This window comes from Vipera berus (genome assembly GCF_964194415.1).
Source record: "Vipera berus genome assembly, chromosome: Z".
Classification (NCBI taxonomy): Eukaryota; Metazoa; Chordata; class Lepidosauria; order Squamata; family Viperidae; genus Vipera; species Vipera berus.
In genome coordinates this window covers 81191752-81207426 of record NC_138205.1, presented here as the reverse complement: position 1 = coordinate 81207426, position 15675 = coordinate 81191752, and the positions used below count along the sequence as shown (strand labels likewise).

The window sequence follows — 15675 nt, the reverse complement described above, 5'->3', positions numbered from 1 at the left end:
TGCTTGGCCCATGGCATCTGGGAGAATGATAACTAGTGGGATCCAGGAGGCATGCCTTCTCTATCACAATGCTTGCCTTACAGAATGAGATTCAGATGCTCCCTGCCCCAATCTATTGGTCTTATGTAAGGCCCTGAAAACCTGATTCTTCCCCGGGCATTGGGTTATACTACAGAATGAGCTACCTAAAATGCCTTGAAATGTTGTCAGCCTTGATTATTCTATTTTTCTGTTCTGGGAGTTTGTTATATCTTATGTCAAGTAGCTTTGTTTACATGTTTCTAGTCAATTATAGGATATCTGGAATTGCTTTTGCAAATTGGGCAGCTATATCGGTCAATCAAATAAATACAAGTAGTCCCAAAATTACGATCACAACTGAGCCCAAAATTTCTATTGCTGAGACAGATATTAAATTAATTTTGCCCAATTTTATGACCTTTATTGCTAGAGTTGTTAAGTGAATCATCACAATTGTTAGTAACACAGTTTTTAAGTGAACCTGGCCTCCCCATTGACTTTGCTTGTCAGAAGTTTGCAAAACAAGACCCATAGACATTGTAAGCATGATCAATAAAAGTCAACCAAGTTTCTGAATTTTGATCATTTGACCATGGGAATGCTGCAATTGTCATAAGTGTGAAAAATGGTCACTAAATGAACTGTTGTAAATCAAGGACTACCTGTAATAGTGCAGTTTTTAATAATACAAAGCAGTATGACAAAGAGTTTGACTTAATAAAGACTCAGAAAATAATAATTAGGAAGGATTTTTTCATGAAGTTTCGGATGTAAATAATTTTTAGCATGCAGTCTAGAATAAAATAACTAAGTCATATAACTGATTTAATAAATATGTAAGCACATCGTACAACAGGGGGCCCCAACCCCAGATCCGTGGACTGGCACCAGGCTGCGACATGCCAGAAACCAGTCTGCGCAAACAAGCGAAGCCTCCTCCATGGGTTGCAGACAACAAGCGAAACCACATCCCTTCCAGTCCACAGAAAAACCTCTCTCCATGGAACTGGTCCCTGGTGCCCAAAACGTTGGGGGCCACTGCTGTACAACATTCTAATACAGATATGTCAAACACAAGGCCTGGGGGCCAGATCCGGCCCGCGAAGTGGTTTCATGTGGCCCGCAAAGCCATCCTGGAAACAGTGAGGGAACGGCCCCCACTGCCTTGGCCCTGGCCCAGAGACCCTCCTTCTGCCAGAGACCCTCAGATCTGTCCCACTCCTGCCCAGGCCCCCATAGGCACCCTTGATGCGAACGATGTAGAGCTGGCCACGCCCACCCAGTAGGCCATATGCACTCTAGCCATGCCCACCCAGTAGGCCACACCCACCCTGGCCATACCCACCCGGCCCCCTGAGGGCAACCGCAATGCTGATGCGGCCCTCAATGAAATTGAGTTTGACACCCCTGTTCTAATATGACTTATTCTACTAGTTAAAGTACCATTTTAAACATAAGTTATACTATACATGTGTGTACAGCTGCAAATACATGGATGCTTTAAACTAAGGATTTATACTGTGAATGAATGAGTTTGAGGAAGTTAATGTGTTGCTTTGCAAGCTTTAAAATACAGTATATAAAGGAAGCACGTTTTATGAATGGAGTGAATATCTGCACTGCAATCTTTTTAAAAAAAAAAAGTAAAAAGGGCAGGAAAAGCTAGAAAACAACACAGCAAAAAGGAAATAAAATTTCCTTTTATACGTACAAAATTGAATAAAAGTTTTTGAAGTAATATTAAATGAGTGTTTCATAAAAAATTGATCTTATATCAATTTTGCACCTTAAAAACTTTATTCAAATCAAGAGAACTAATATAGTAAGAATCTTCATTTAATAATTAGCATTTCTATATAATCTGAAAAGATATATTCTTATTTTAAAGAGACAAGATCTACTGTAATATTGTAAAATTTTATGTTTAGTGAAACCCGAACTTCAGAAACAGAACAAATCCATCTGAAGGATTATAATCCATAATGGTTCATAATTAAATATAGTTGATGAACTATTGATGATGAACTATTGATGATAAACTATTACTAATATAAAAATTACTATTCTGGGAATTGAAACAGTAGTGCAGTTTCCCAATTAGAATTAATCTGAAAGTGATTTATTTAGATATATAACTGATCATATATTTCTTTAAAATTCAAATTTAATTCCATTATTAATAACAATTTTAAATTCACTTTGTAGACAAACTTTTTAGATTTTTACAATATTTATATTTCAATAATCTGGTAACTGATTTATATAAATATTACCTACCTACATTTTAATAACCTGTAAATCAAATTTTCCCCAAATTTGATAGAATTATATGTGAAAATAGTTCATAATGCTGTAAAAACATATAAAGAATAGTATAGCATATATCTTTTCTAAAACAGAGGAAATATTTTCGAAATGGTTACAGACATTCTAAATTTCTATAGCCTATAATTACAAAACATCAACCTACTGGGACATTATAAGGTTCATGTGTTACCTCCTTTTGAATAGTAATATTCAGTTATACAGAGGCTTCCAGTAAAAAAATGTATAATGGAATGAAGTATATAAACCTAAGGGCTAAACTAAATTACTGCTAAGTTATTTCTTAGAATCCCTTTTACCATTGCTACTGCCAAGTTATAGCTTCACAGATCACAGACTTCACACTACTTTAAAGAGCCCTGAAGATTTTGAATTAACTTAGGTCTTTTTTGCCCTAAAGGTAGATTAACTCACAAGGAATGTGGCTATTCCTGACTTTTTTCAGATACAATCTTCTATATGCAATAAACATTAAAGCAAATATCTATATGAAAGGAAAATATATAGGAATTACAGATGCACATATTTGCAGGATAGAGCCTGAATTGTGGTGACAAGCAATATTTTCAAATACTTAGTACAAACTCTTATTTTCAAGCCCTGCTAGAGAATATAAATAAATACATGCACAGAGACCATATAGAATATTTTCTTAGCTTTGTTTAGCCCAGGGGTAGGCAACCTTGGCTCTTTTATGACTCATGGCTCAGCATGGCTCAGCTTGGAAACCTCTCCTTTTCCCCTCAGCATGGCTGGCTCAGGAATTCTGGGAGTTGAAGTTCACGAGTCATAAAAGAGCCAAGGTTGCCTACCCCTGGTTTAGCCAAACCCAAATAACTTTTCTATTTTATTTTGAACAAACCTTGTAAAAATTTAATAATTTAATTTAATAATTTAATAATTTAATTTGTATACCGCCCTTCTCCCGAAGGACTCAGGGTGGTGAACAGGGCAATACATAATAAAAACCAGGATACAAAAATTAAAAAGTAATTAAACTACAATGCCCGTAATAAATTAATACATATTAAAAGTTAAAACCAATTATAAAACCCAGCCCCAACCCATCAGACCAGGCCAGCTTGTTCAAAAAGAAAGGTTTTGAGATCGCGCCAAAAGGAGCGAAGGTCGGGGGCCGTTCGGAGCTCAATCGGCAAGCGGTTCCAAAGGTCTGGCGCACCCACAGAAAACGCTCTCCCCCTGGGGGCCACCAATCGACATTCCTTGATCAGAGGCACCCTGAGGAGGCCCTCTCTGTGGGAGCGCACTGGACGGAGGGAAGTTGACGCCGGCCGCAGGTGTTGCCGTAGGTAATCCGGACCCATGCCATGTAGGGCTTTGTAAGTCATCACTAACACCTTGAACCTCACCCGGAGAGCAACCGGCAGCCAATGCAGCTCGCGGAGCAAAGGTGTAGCATGGGAGTATTGGGAAGCTCCCAGCACAACTCGCGCGGCTGCATTCTGCACCAGTTGGAGTCCCCGAGTGAACTTCAAGGGCAGCCCCATGTGGAGAGCGTTACAGTAGTCTAGACGAGAAGTCACGAGCGCATGAGTGACTGTACGCATGAGTGACTGTACCTTAAGCAGAGAACATTTATATTTACATAACTTGTACCACAATAGAGTTTACTGTTGTTTAAAATTCAGATTATCCTTTCAAAATCATAAAAGTGGAAATTCCAGGTTATACTCAAAGCAATCACAAGTAGGACTCGTTAAGGTGTCATACTTGCAAGTAGTACACACAAATTTATAAAAAGGCTGGGCAGTTATAGCAACACAGATATTCTACTAAGACTGTTGGCAATTGACATTCATTTCCCATTAGCAAAAAATGAAAGGAACCTACCCCCTCACCTCACCACTATAAACAAATCAAACAACAAACAAAATTGGCAGTATCATGAGCCAATTTCATGTTCACTCTCAGAACATTTTGCAGCCTCAGTCAAAATTGTGACTTAGAAAGCATAAGCTCAGAGAATCAGAAAAACCTGAATCATAATAGACAGTAGGGTCTATGTCAGGGGTAGGCAACCTTGTCTCTTTTATGACTGTGCTGGCTCAGGAATTCTGGGAGTTGAAGTCCACGAGTCATAAAAGAGACAAGGTTGCCTACCCCTGGTCTATGCAAACAGGTAAAATTGCCAATTAAGATACTACTTTCAGGATAACATTCTTCCTCCTGATTTTGTATCACAATTTCCAGCAGTATATTATAACACAATAGTTAATTATATACAGCTCTGTTATAACTTACTGAAGTTATTGGAAAACTTGAAGGATGATTCTACAAGATAAATGTTTCAAAAATTCCATTCCAATATGTTTGTGTACTCTGTATGATTACTTTCCTCCTCCTATTAAGTTCCTATTATATTACGTTTTAAGACAATAATTTGATTGCTATATGTTTTGCAGAACTAGAATTACTTTCTTAAGCTTCTATGCGTCTGGATATCTCTCACAGAGCAATTGATCATATTCTGAAAACTGGGTGAGATTATGGAAGAACTTCCTAGTTCTTATACTTTGATAATAATCCCATGAAAGAGCAAAAATACTAGATTCCAGGACTACGCAGACCCCACTGGAGTCTGTACCTGTCCTGTTTGGTTGTTGTACCAAACCAGACAGTTATAGAAGTAAATATGACAGATTCAATAATTCCTCTGTAAAATTGTATCAACAGCTCTTGGGGCAGTCTGAATTTCTGAACTGATGCAGGAAGAACATTCTTTATTGTGCCTTTTTAATGATGGTTCTAATGTTAAGTGTCCATTTCAAGTCCTGGGAAATTACAGAACCCAAAAACCTGACGGCTTCTACTGCTGATATTGTGCTGTTGTATGTAATAAGAGGAAGTAGAATAAAAGGGCTCCTCCTAAAACCCACTCTCATATCTACAGTTTTAAGCATGCTCAGTTCCAGATTGTTATGAATGCACCACAAAGTGGTGAATGAGCAGGTGGGCAGAGTGTAGAATGGTGGCAGCAGCATCCCATATTCATACACTACACAGCCGCTGCTGCTGAGCTCCAGGCCAAAAAGGCCAGTGACAGAGCACTGGTAGGCAGGGTGGGGGCAGCAGCTGGGGGCATCTCATTTTCACACAACCCTGCTGCTACCGTGGAGCTCGGGGCTGAAGAGGCTAGGGATGACAGTGGCAGCAGCAATTGGTAGGGCAGATGGCGGGCAGCAGCTGAGGGCATCCCATTTTATACACACACTACTGCTGCTACACCAAGCTCTGGACTGAAGAGACGGTGGTTGTGTGTGTGTGTGTGTGTGTGTGTGTGTGTGTGTGTGTGTGTGTGAAAATGGGAAGCCTTCAGCCGTCAATCCTCTGTCCACCCATTCACTTGCCTGCCAAGCTCTCTCTCCAGCCGTCTGCAGCCAGTTCTGCCTAGGGCAAATTGGCTATATATTATATTTATTAAATTTTTATACCGCCCTTCTCCCGAAGGACTCAGGGCGTTGTACAGGGCAATAAGTATTAAAAGACAAAGTACAAAAGTTAAAAAACAATTAAATATTATGCCCGATATATACAATAATTAAAAAACATGTTAAAACCCCAACCCCAAACCCATCAAACCAGGCCGGATTGCTCAAATAAGTAAGTTTTTAGATCGCGCCGGAAGGAGCGAAGGTCCGGGGCCATCCGGAGCTCAACCGGCAAGCGGTTTCACAGGTCTGCCGCGCCCACAGAGAACGCCCTCCCCCTGGGGGCCACCAGTCGACATTCTTTGATGGGAGGCACCCTGAGGAGGCCCTCTCTGTGGGAGCGCACTGGACGGAGGGAAGTTGACGCCGGCCGCAGGTGTTGCCGTAGGTAATCCGGACCCATGCCATGTGGGGCTTTGTAAGTCATTACCAACTTGGCAGTGGCAAGCTGGTGATGGTGAGCTGCCTGTGCCAAGTTGTTCTAGACCCCCACCACCACACATAAATTGGCTTGACAGAATGCTCACAAATACGATTCGGTTAATTACAGATTAGAATGAAGAGAACAAAAGTATTTCTAGATGCAGTAAATACTATTTTATTTTTGGCCTATTTTTTTAATGAGGGTTGCTCTATGAGTACTGGTCAATTGGTATCATTACTATGTGATATGCACGTGACAAAATGTTTTAAACCCAAAAGGAATTTGGAAGTCCTATCAAAGCATTCTAGATGGATTATGATTTGGCAGAATTGAAATTAAATAGGTTTTATTATATTTATGTATTATGTGTACATATCAAATCTTTCCTTCCTGACTTTATGAGACAAGGGAAACTTGATTGTTCTTTTCATAGCTTTCTGAAGGGAAGCAGCTATTTAATGTTGAGTTGATAATTCAGCCTCAGCTAGGACTTGTAGGTTCCTGACTTTCCAAGTTCATCTCTTATGCCAAATGGCAAGACAAAGCATAGAATATTTTGGGAATGAATTAGGCTAATGGTTTCCCCAAACCACTTTCTTAGAACTACATTAGTTTTTATTGTCTATGGAGATTCTCAATTATCCAGGTCATTGTTGTCCCAAAGGTGATTTTCCAAAAGTTGACTGGACTTTCTTGTTTCCCCCCCCCACCCTTGAAAACATTTTACTTCTAATTCAAAAGAAGCTTCTTGGATGAGAAGTGAAATATTTTCAAGGGGGGAAAAAACCCCCAAAGGAAGTCCAAGTACCTTTTGGAAAAGCATTTGGGGACATTATTATTATTTTAATTCCACATGAAGGAATATCAATAGCTGATCTTCAGGTATGGGAGAACCTAAACAAAAATAATGTCAAGAGTATATTAATTCCAGATATTACAAAAGATCAATTAATTCATCCTACAACATTGCTTCCCTGGTATTTTTATTCACAATTTATACTGTAAATTACATCAAGGAATGTTATATATTGTTTACAAAAAGATATAGAGCCTTATATAGTCTAAAAAATTAATAATGCCAATTAATAACTAAAATAAACAACTGCACACTAGTTCAAATGCTTTCTCTTTCATTGCTAGGAAGCTGGCCACTTTAATTATGTTCCTTGTTCATTGATCTAAAACAGGGGTATCAAACTCAGTTTCATTGAGGGCCGCATCAGCATTGCAGTTGCCCTCAAGGGGCCGGGTGGGTATGGCCAGGGTGGGTGTGGCCTACTGGGTGGGTGTGGCTAGAGTGCGTATGGCCTACTGGGTGGGCGTGGCCAGCTCTACATCATTCGCATCAAGGGTGCCTATGGGGGCCTGGGCAGGAGTGGGACAGATCTGAGGGTCTCTGGCAGAAGGAGGGTCTCTGGGCCAGGGCCAAGGCAGTGGGGGCCGTTCCCTCACTGTTTCCAGGATGGCTTCACGGGCCACATGAAACCACTCTGCGGGCCAGATCCGGCCCCCGGGCCTTGTGTTTGACATGTCTGATCTAAAACAATAAATGTAATTTCAATTTCTTCCTCTTATTTGGAGCAACTATGATTTTTTGTCAGTTTTTTTCTTGAAGCACCCACCATAGTATAGTATCCAAGTCTCCACTAGCTAGACATATGAAAAGTATAGGTCCCTATTAGAATATTGAACATAGAAAAATAGGATTGAAATGGACCTTGGAGGTCTTCTAGTCTAATCCCCTGCTCAAGCAGGAGACCCTCGAAATGTGCCATTCTAGAAAAGTGGCCGTCCAGTCTCTTCTTGAAAGCCTCCAGTGGTGGAGCACCCACAACATCTGGAGAGAAGCTTTTCCGCTGATTGTTCTACACTGTTGATGTGTCTACTAATAGCATAAATGCTATGTACACACATATTTCAATTTTTAATTTACATTGTTTGTGCATGCATTAACAAGACTGAAACTCAATCACATTTGTCCCACAAAAATCTGGGGAGACTTTCTTATTGTTTCTTCATATCCTACTGTTCATGATAACTTTGTTTTCATTTTGTGCTCAAAAGCTATTTAAAGACATCAATCCCATGAGAACCCAATAATCCAGAAGTATAGTTTATCAGAGAATCCACCTGAGGCTGAAAATTAATACTGCCCAGAAGTACACAGCACCATAAAATTAAAAGACAAATGTTTTCTATCTAGCCAACTGGAGTGAACCAGTAAGCTTAAACTGGAGTTTTCACTGATAAACCCTATACATGGGTTCTTGTGTCGTCCAAACTTGTTCCCTCAACCGTAAATATACTTAAGTATATCTGAGCCAGGACATAAGAAATGTTACATATATGATATGTATAGTATAAAATAATATAAAACTATTGTAAGAAATATACCTTTTCCAATGCACCAATAGCTCAGAGAAAATTACTCAATTTTATAGCAAACAAAATAAATGCAACCATGAAACAATTAAACAGTTGAAGTTTTCTTTATAAGAAAGTTTTAGAAAAAGTAATTGATAAGATTGTGATACTCACAACTATATTGTAAATCTACACTGGATAATGGCAAAATCAAGAATATCAAAATAGTATCTATTGACACTTTGATTGTGTGAATCATGACAGGCTGTGGAAAGCCCTAGAAGGCCTGGGATATGAAGATATCTGATCAAGTTTATTTATTTATTTATTTATTTATTTATTTATTTATTTATTTGATTTGTATACCACCCTTCTCCCCAAGGACTCAGGGTGGTGAACAGTGACATAAATATCACAAATGTACAAATACAGAAATTGAAAATAAGTTAAACCCTAATGCCCAAATGCAGAAGATAAGTTACACCTCATAGAGACACTGATTGGTTCAAGACAGAAAAAGAAGTGAAAGGTTGCATTCTTTCACTTTCCTTATTCAACCTCTTCAATCAATTGGCAACAAAACTCTCCTCTTAGAAACCAAAAAAGATCTGAAAAAAATTTAATCAAAAGGAGAAAGAGAAATGTGACCTCTTTCTGAACTTCAAGAAGACTAAATTCATGATCACTGTTAGGAATGGAATAAAAATATTCCAAAAGAACAATTAACAGTGAAGAGAGTGAATGTGTGATAAAATTTACTTTCCTAAGATTACCAACTGATCAAAGAAGTGAACACTGCCCAGAAAAAGGAGTCAAATCACACTGAGTTGCACAGCAATTATGAATATGAATTTATGGAAAAGGACATCAGCATGGCAATTAAATGCAGATTAGTCTGCAGTATTGTGCTTTCCAATAGTTGCTTACACTTGCAAAAGTTGAACCATGAAAAAATTTGACACAAGGAAAATTAAGTCATTCAAGTTGTCTTGTTGGAGAAGGCAACAAGAAGGTATCCAAAGAACATTCTTTGGATAGCAAAGATGACAATTAAGTATTGGAATGTATAAAACTGAACACAGTGCTGGAAAATTCTGTCTTCCTTATTTTAATCATGTCATGTGATCAAAATCATTGGAAAAGAAAGTTATGCCTGAAATGGTTAGCAGTAAAAGGAAACAAGGATGCCAAAAAACATAGTGGCTAGACACAATCAAAGCCAACACCATCTAGAGCATAAAACAATTGATAAAGTCATAACAAGATCAGAAAACGTGGAGAATAGTATTCCATAGAATCACCTAGAATATGACATGTTTGAATGGACAGCATCAACAATTGATATTGGAGAGACTGTATTTCTCTAGACCTCTTTAGTCAGCAGAAAAGTAACAGATTGTGATGACTGATCATAGTGACTTAAAGTACACATACTTTTGCAGTCACTGGGGTCAATTTGGATTTCAGAAGTATCTGAAAGAAACTTTAACATAATTTCCATATATTCTCATTTTAACTATGTGTTTCTTGTCTAAAGCCATTATGAGACCACACTGGCACTTGAACTTTTCTGCTGAAGAAATCAATAGCTATTGTGTACTAGTACCATATTGTTAATATGGTATCCTGGGTGATTTTGATACAGAAGTTAATGTCCTACCCATTCCTTATATATTAGCAATTAAAATCCAGGCTTTGCCACTTTAAGAAAAAAAAATCTGTTTAGAAATAAGTAGGACTCTTTAGCACAAAACCACTTGTTGATCATTTACATCCCAGTGGTGTCATTAGTTTTGGTCAGGTATTATAGTGAACCACTTAGGAAGTGGTCTCCTGTAGCATAAGCAATGGTAATCTATGAGAGCAAGACAACAGCAGCTGTAAATTGCATGTATAAAGGCTACCACCTTTAATAATGTAACTCCAAGTCTGTGTTGTATTCAGATAGACTTGTTTGGGAGTAACTCCCACTTGACTACATTCTTACTTTGAACAGATTTGTATAGTCAAGTGTATAAAGCTATGTAGCTATAAACAGGAGACTTAACCTCCTGAACACAGTGTAGCTTAACTTTATTAACAGCGCGGCTTAATCAATAGTACAAGCAGCTCCACTGTCCACAAGGAAAACTGCTGTTATCTCTGAAGGGGAATATATATCGCTCTTCCACTTGGAGGAGATTAGGAGTCCCAAGATCAAACTTTTGAAGAGTCTGATCCCGTCCTAAAACTGTTCAACCGCTATAAAGATTTTGCCCATTTTGGAGATTTAACAATGAAAATTTTGCCCTTTCCTTCTACCCACATTTTTCTAGTGACTCCCCAGCACCACTGTCCCCTACCAAACGGTATAGTTCCCCACTCCCCACTCTCACAGGCCCTGTTCACTATGGCCTGGCAGGAATCCTTACCTCCAAAAAGATGAGGCGAAAGGTGCGCGGGCAGTGAGCCGATAACCAGCCGGGGTCCTCCGCTCGTCTCGCCGGGTCCTTCTGCGCCGCCACTCGCCGTGGCTCGCTCCCGCCCCCCTTCTTCGGGAGTGCTGCTGACCGAGTCTTGGGAGCCATAGAGGCCGCTGCTGTTGGGGATGTTGAAGGCAGAATGCGCCGCTCTAGTCCCGGAGACAGTTGGCCCGCCCAGAGACCTACTCCTGGGAGCTGCCAAAGGGGGAGCCGCCGTCGCCGCCCCACTGCTCGTCGAGGAGTCGGAGGCCGCGTGGTGCGCTCCAGGCGCCAGGTGTGTGTACCTCATCGCTCCGCCTATCGGCCGCCCGCCCGTCCCGTTAATGCCGCCGCCGCCGCTGCTACTGCCGGACGGCAAGTCTCCCCCGGAGTAAGCCCGCGTTCGGCCGTTGGTGGCTGCCGGGCCGCTCTGCTTAGCGCCCATGGTCCTTCCTTCGCTACCACCTTCTTTTTCCTCGTTCTTCTCCCGCCTCTCCTTTCAGTGAGACCCGCCGGCGAAACGGAGTAGAGAACGAAACATCCACCGCTCGCCCGTCTAAGCCGAGCGCCAAAGAAGTACCAGGAAACGGTGGCTCAGCTAGCGGCCCCGGGGCTGCGAATGTGCTTCCACCTCTGCGGGACCCTAGAAGCAGCGACGGGGAAGGCTCCAGCAGTTATAACCGCGGCGCGGAATGACGGCGCCGCTGCAGCTGCGGCTTGAAAGCTCAGCCCCGCAGTTTCCGCCATCCTTCCCTGCAGAAAGGAGAGCGAGCAAAGCGGCCGCAGCCGGCCGCTCGCCCGTAACGCCGCTTCCCTGCCTCACGGCCCGATTCCCCAGCGCTCACTCAAGTGCGAGGCAAGGGGGCGGCACCGCTGCGCGGTCGCTCGCTCGCTCTTTTTGTACTGCCTTGTCGCCGTAATGGCGGGAGGGAGGCGGGAGGCGGGGAAATTCTGGCCTCCTCCTGCTCCGCCCTCTGCCAGTCCCGGAGATAACACACCCGGCCCTTTCCGACGGGTGGAGTAGGAAAGCAGGTTAACACGTGCTGCGGCCCGCGGGATGAGGCAAGCACCGACCCATCCGACTCGCGCGTTTTCCGCTTCTCTTTCTCTTTGCCTCCTTCCCTCCTTCGCCGGCCTTGCGCTTTTAAGCCGCTGCCGGCCGATCAACAGGCTAAGCTTTTCTCGGTGCTGAACAGGGGTAGTTCAGTTTCTGCCTGGCAATGGTCGTTATCGGCGGCGGGGGGGGGGGGGGGAAGAAACCCAAATCTGTACAGTGTTCTGTTGGAAGCGTGTTAGAGAGCGGAAGGAACCTGTCAGTCAATCTCTCCTGTTCACCCGCGAGCCTTGAGGTGTTAATCGTATCCGTTCAGACTCGTTCAAACGGATTAACGTTGGGTGCCTGGGTTGGAGGGCAAAGGGTACAGCACGTAACTTCTGTCCCGGGGAAAAAATACCCACGGTTCTAAGTTGAAAAATAAAGCGGGTGTTTCCGCTCCGTTTAGTTCCAACAGGTGTCGTGAGCAAGAGGAGTGAAATGTAAGGTACACAAGTTTAAGGGCACGTTTATTTTCTTTATACGGGGCTCTACCTGGCCCGGTGTTTTTCCAAAATAATCGGCCTACAATTCCCAGAATTCCAAGGCATGTTACCATGTTCCTGGGAATGTTGGAAGTTAGGATTAGAATATTTCTGGAGGATCCCAGAGTGAAAAAAGCTGTTGGGAAATATTTTGCCAGTTGGAAGCTTCTCTCTTTATTTTTAATTTTTAGAAGCAGCGAGGGCAATAATGTGTCGGGTAGTGACGTCACTCACTGTGATTTCCTTTGGTGGAGGGGATCGTTGTTTTACAGTTCTCTTTTTTAATGATTTTTTTTTTAATAGGTCACCTTAATATTCGGTAAACGGTGGGTTGTCTGGGCTTACATTTAAAAAACATTCGCTAACAATTGGTTTCTATGGTCTATAATCCACATAATAGCTTTACTTGATTTCCTCTTCTTCCCATAATGTTCTCTTTTACCAATCTTAAGTTAATACAATTCTTATTGTTTTGATAGATAACAATTGAATATAATTTTTGTTCTAATAATTCTGCAAATAATAATCACATAAATATAATATTTCTTTTCTATCTAGTTATTCTGGTTGCCTCACCATAGATCCCGTTTACAGTTCTTTTTACATTTGTTTTTCCCACAATATTCAAGACATTCTTACTGGTTAAGATTTTCTCAAATTTAATTACATTTAAATACTTGATTCTATTTTTTCTCATGTAAACCATCCCATAACTTTTACCTTACTTAAGGAATAAATAAGACTAAAAAAAGGAAAAAAGAACAAGAGGGATAAAAAGATAGTATACTACTGAAAGTCCCATGTTTCCCCTAAGCTAATACATATTTATTTCCAAAAATTTTCCATTCTTTCTTGCCATAATTAACAATATGTTTAATATTTAAATATTCCATTTAATAAATCTAGTCATCTGGTATTTTAACTCTTATTCAAAATATTTTTTCAATCCATTGTAATTTTCTTAAAATCAATCACATTTAAATATCTAATATATATATATATATATATATATATATATATATATATTATATATATATATATATATATATATATATATATATATATATATATATATATATATGCCATTCTAACTCTTATATTACTCATATCAAGAAATAAGAGAAGAAAAGAGAAGAGAGAGAGAGTACTATGTTATTTGAGGGTCTCCTCCCTCTTAAAGTAAAATTCATATCCAAAATCTTTCTGTTACGTTGTTGTTGTTAGCTGCAAAGTCATGTCTGACCCATCACGACCCCATGGACAACGTTCCTCCAGGCCTTCCTGTCCTCTACCATCTTTTGGAGTCCATTTAAGCTCACGCCTACTGCTTCAGTGACTCCAGCCAGCCATCTCATTCTCTGTCATCCCCTTCTTCTATTGCCCTCAATCTTTCCCAGCATTAGGCTCTTCTCCAGTGAGTCCTTCCTTCTCATTAGGTGGCCAAAGTATTTGAGTTTCAACTTCAGGATCTGGCCTTCTAAAGAGCAGTCAGGGTTGATCTCTAGGACTGACCGGTTTGATCGCCTTGCAGTCCAAGGGACTCGCAGGAGTCTTCTCCAGCACCATAGTTCAAAGGCCTCAAATCTTTGGCGCTCACCCTTTCTTATGGTCCAACTTTCATTGCCATACATTGCAATTGGGAAGACCATAGCCTTGACTATACGCACTTTTGTTGACAGGGTGATGTCTCTGCTTTTTATTGTGCTGTCTAGATCTGACATGGCTTTCCTCCCCAGGAGCAAGCGTCTTTTAATTTCTTGGCTACAGTCCCCATCTGCGGTGATCCTGGAGCCCAGGAAAATAAAATCTGTCACTACCTCCATTTCTTCCCCATCTATTTGCCAGGACTTGAGAGGGCCGGATGCCATGATCTTGGTTTTCTTAATATTAAGTTTCAAGCCAACTTTTGCACTCTCCTTCCTCACCCGCAACACGAGGCTCTTTAGTTCTTCTTCAATTTCTGCCATTAGAGTGGTATCATCTGCATATCTTAGGTTGTTGATATTTCTCCCAGCAATCTTAATTCCAACTTTTGATTCATTTAGCCCTACCTTTCTCATGATGTGCTCTGCATATAAGTTAAATAGGCAGGGTGACAGTATACAGCCTTGCCGGACTCCTTTCCCAATTTTGAACCAATCAGTGGTTCCGTGTCCAGTTCTCACTGTTGCTTCTTGACCCGCATATAGGTTTCTCAAGAGACAGATAAGATGGTCTGGTACTCCCATCTCTTTAAGAACTTGCCACAGTTTGTTGTGATCCACACAATCAAAGGCTTTAGCATAGTCAATGAAGCAGAAGTAGATGTTTTTCTGGAACTCCCCAGCTTTCTCCATGATCCAGCGTATGTTGGCAATTTGATCTCTAGTTCCTCTGCCTTTTTGAAATCCTGCCTGTACTTCTAGTAGTTCTCGATCCACATACTGCTGGAGTCTAGCTTGTAGGATTTTAAGCATAGCTTTACTAGCATGTGAAATGAGTGCAATGGTGCGATAGTTTGAACTTTCTTTGGCACTGCCTTTCTTTGGAATTGGAATGTAAACTGATCTTTTCCAATCCTGTGGCCACTGTTGAGTTTTCCAAATTTGCTGGCAAATTGAGTGTAGCACTTTTACTGCATCGTCTTTTAAGATTTTGAAAAGCTCAGCTGGAATACTGTCACCTCCACTAGCTTTGTTGTTGCTCAGCTTTTCTAAAGCCCACTTCACTTCACATTCTAGGATGTCTGGATTGAGGTCAGTGACCACCTCATTCTTGTATAGTTCTTGTATATAAGCTCGTTCTTCTATAGTTCTTCTGTGTAATTTTTCCACCTCTTCTTAATCTCTTCTGCCTCTGTTAGGTCCCTGCCATTTTGGTCCTTTATCATGCCTGTTTTTGCATGAAACGTTCCCTTCATGTCTCCAATTTTCTTGGAAGAGATCTCTGGTCCTCCCTATTCTATTGTTTTCTTCTATTTCTTTGCACTGTTCATTTAAGAAGGCATTCTTATCTCTTCTAGCTATTCTCTGGAATTCTGCATTCAATTGGGGGTATCTTTCTTTTTCTCCCTTGCCTTTTGCTTCCCTCCTTT

At 40.8% G+C, this 15675-nt stretch overlaps 1 protein-coding gene across 1 annotated transcript in view; it reads right to left on the bottom strand.

The window, feature by feature from the left end:
• ZNRF2 (zinc and ring finger 2) overlaps nucleotides 1–11907 on the bottom strand; it is a 42042-nt gene extending 30135 nt beyond the window's left edge. Inside the window, exon 1 of the mRNA XM_081345099.1 lies at nucleotides 10995–11907. Coding sequence (XP_081201225.1) covers nucleotides 10995–11469 — 475 coding nt within the window. The 5' untranslated portion in view covers nucleotides 11470–11907. The remainder of the gene's footprint in view (nucleotides 1–10994) is intronic.
• Nucleotides 11908–15675: the final 3768 nt, after the last annotated feature.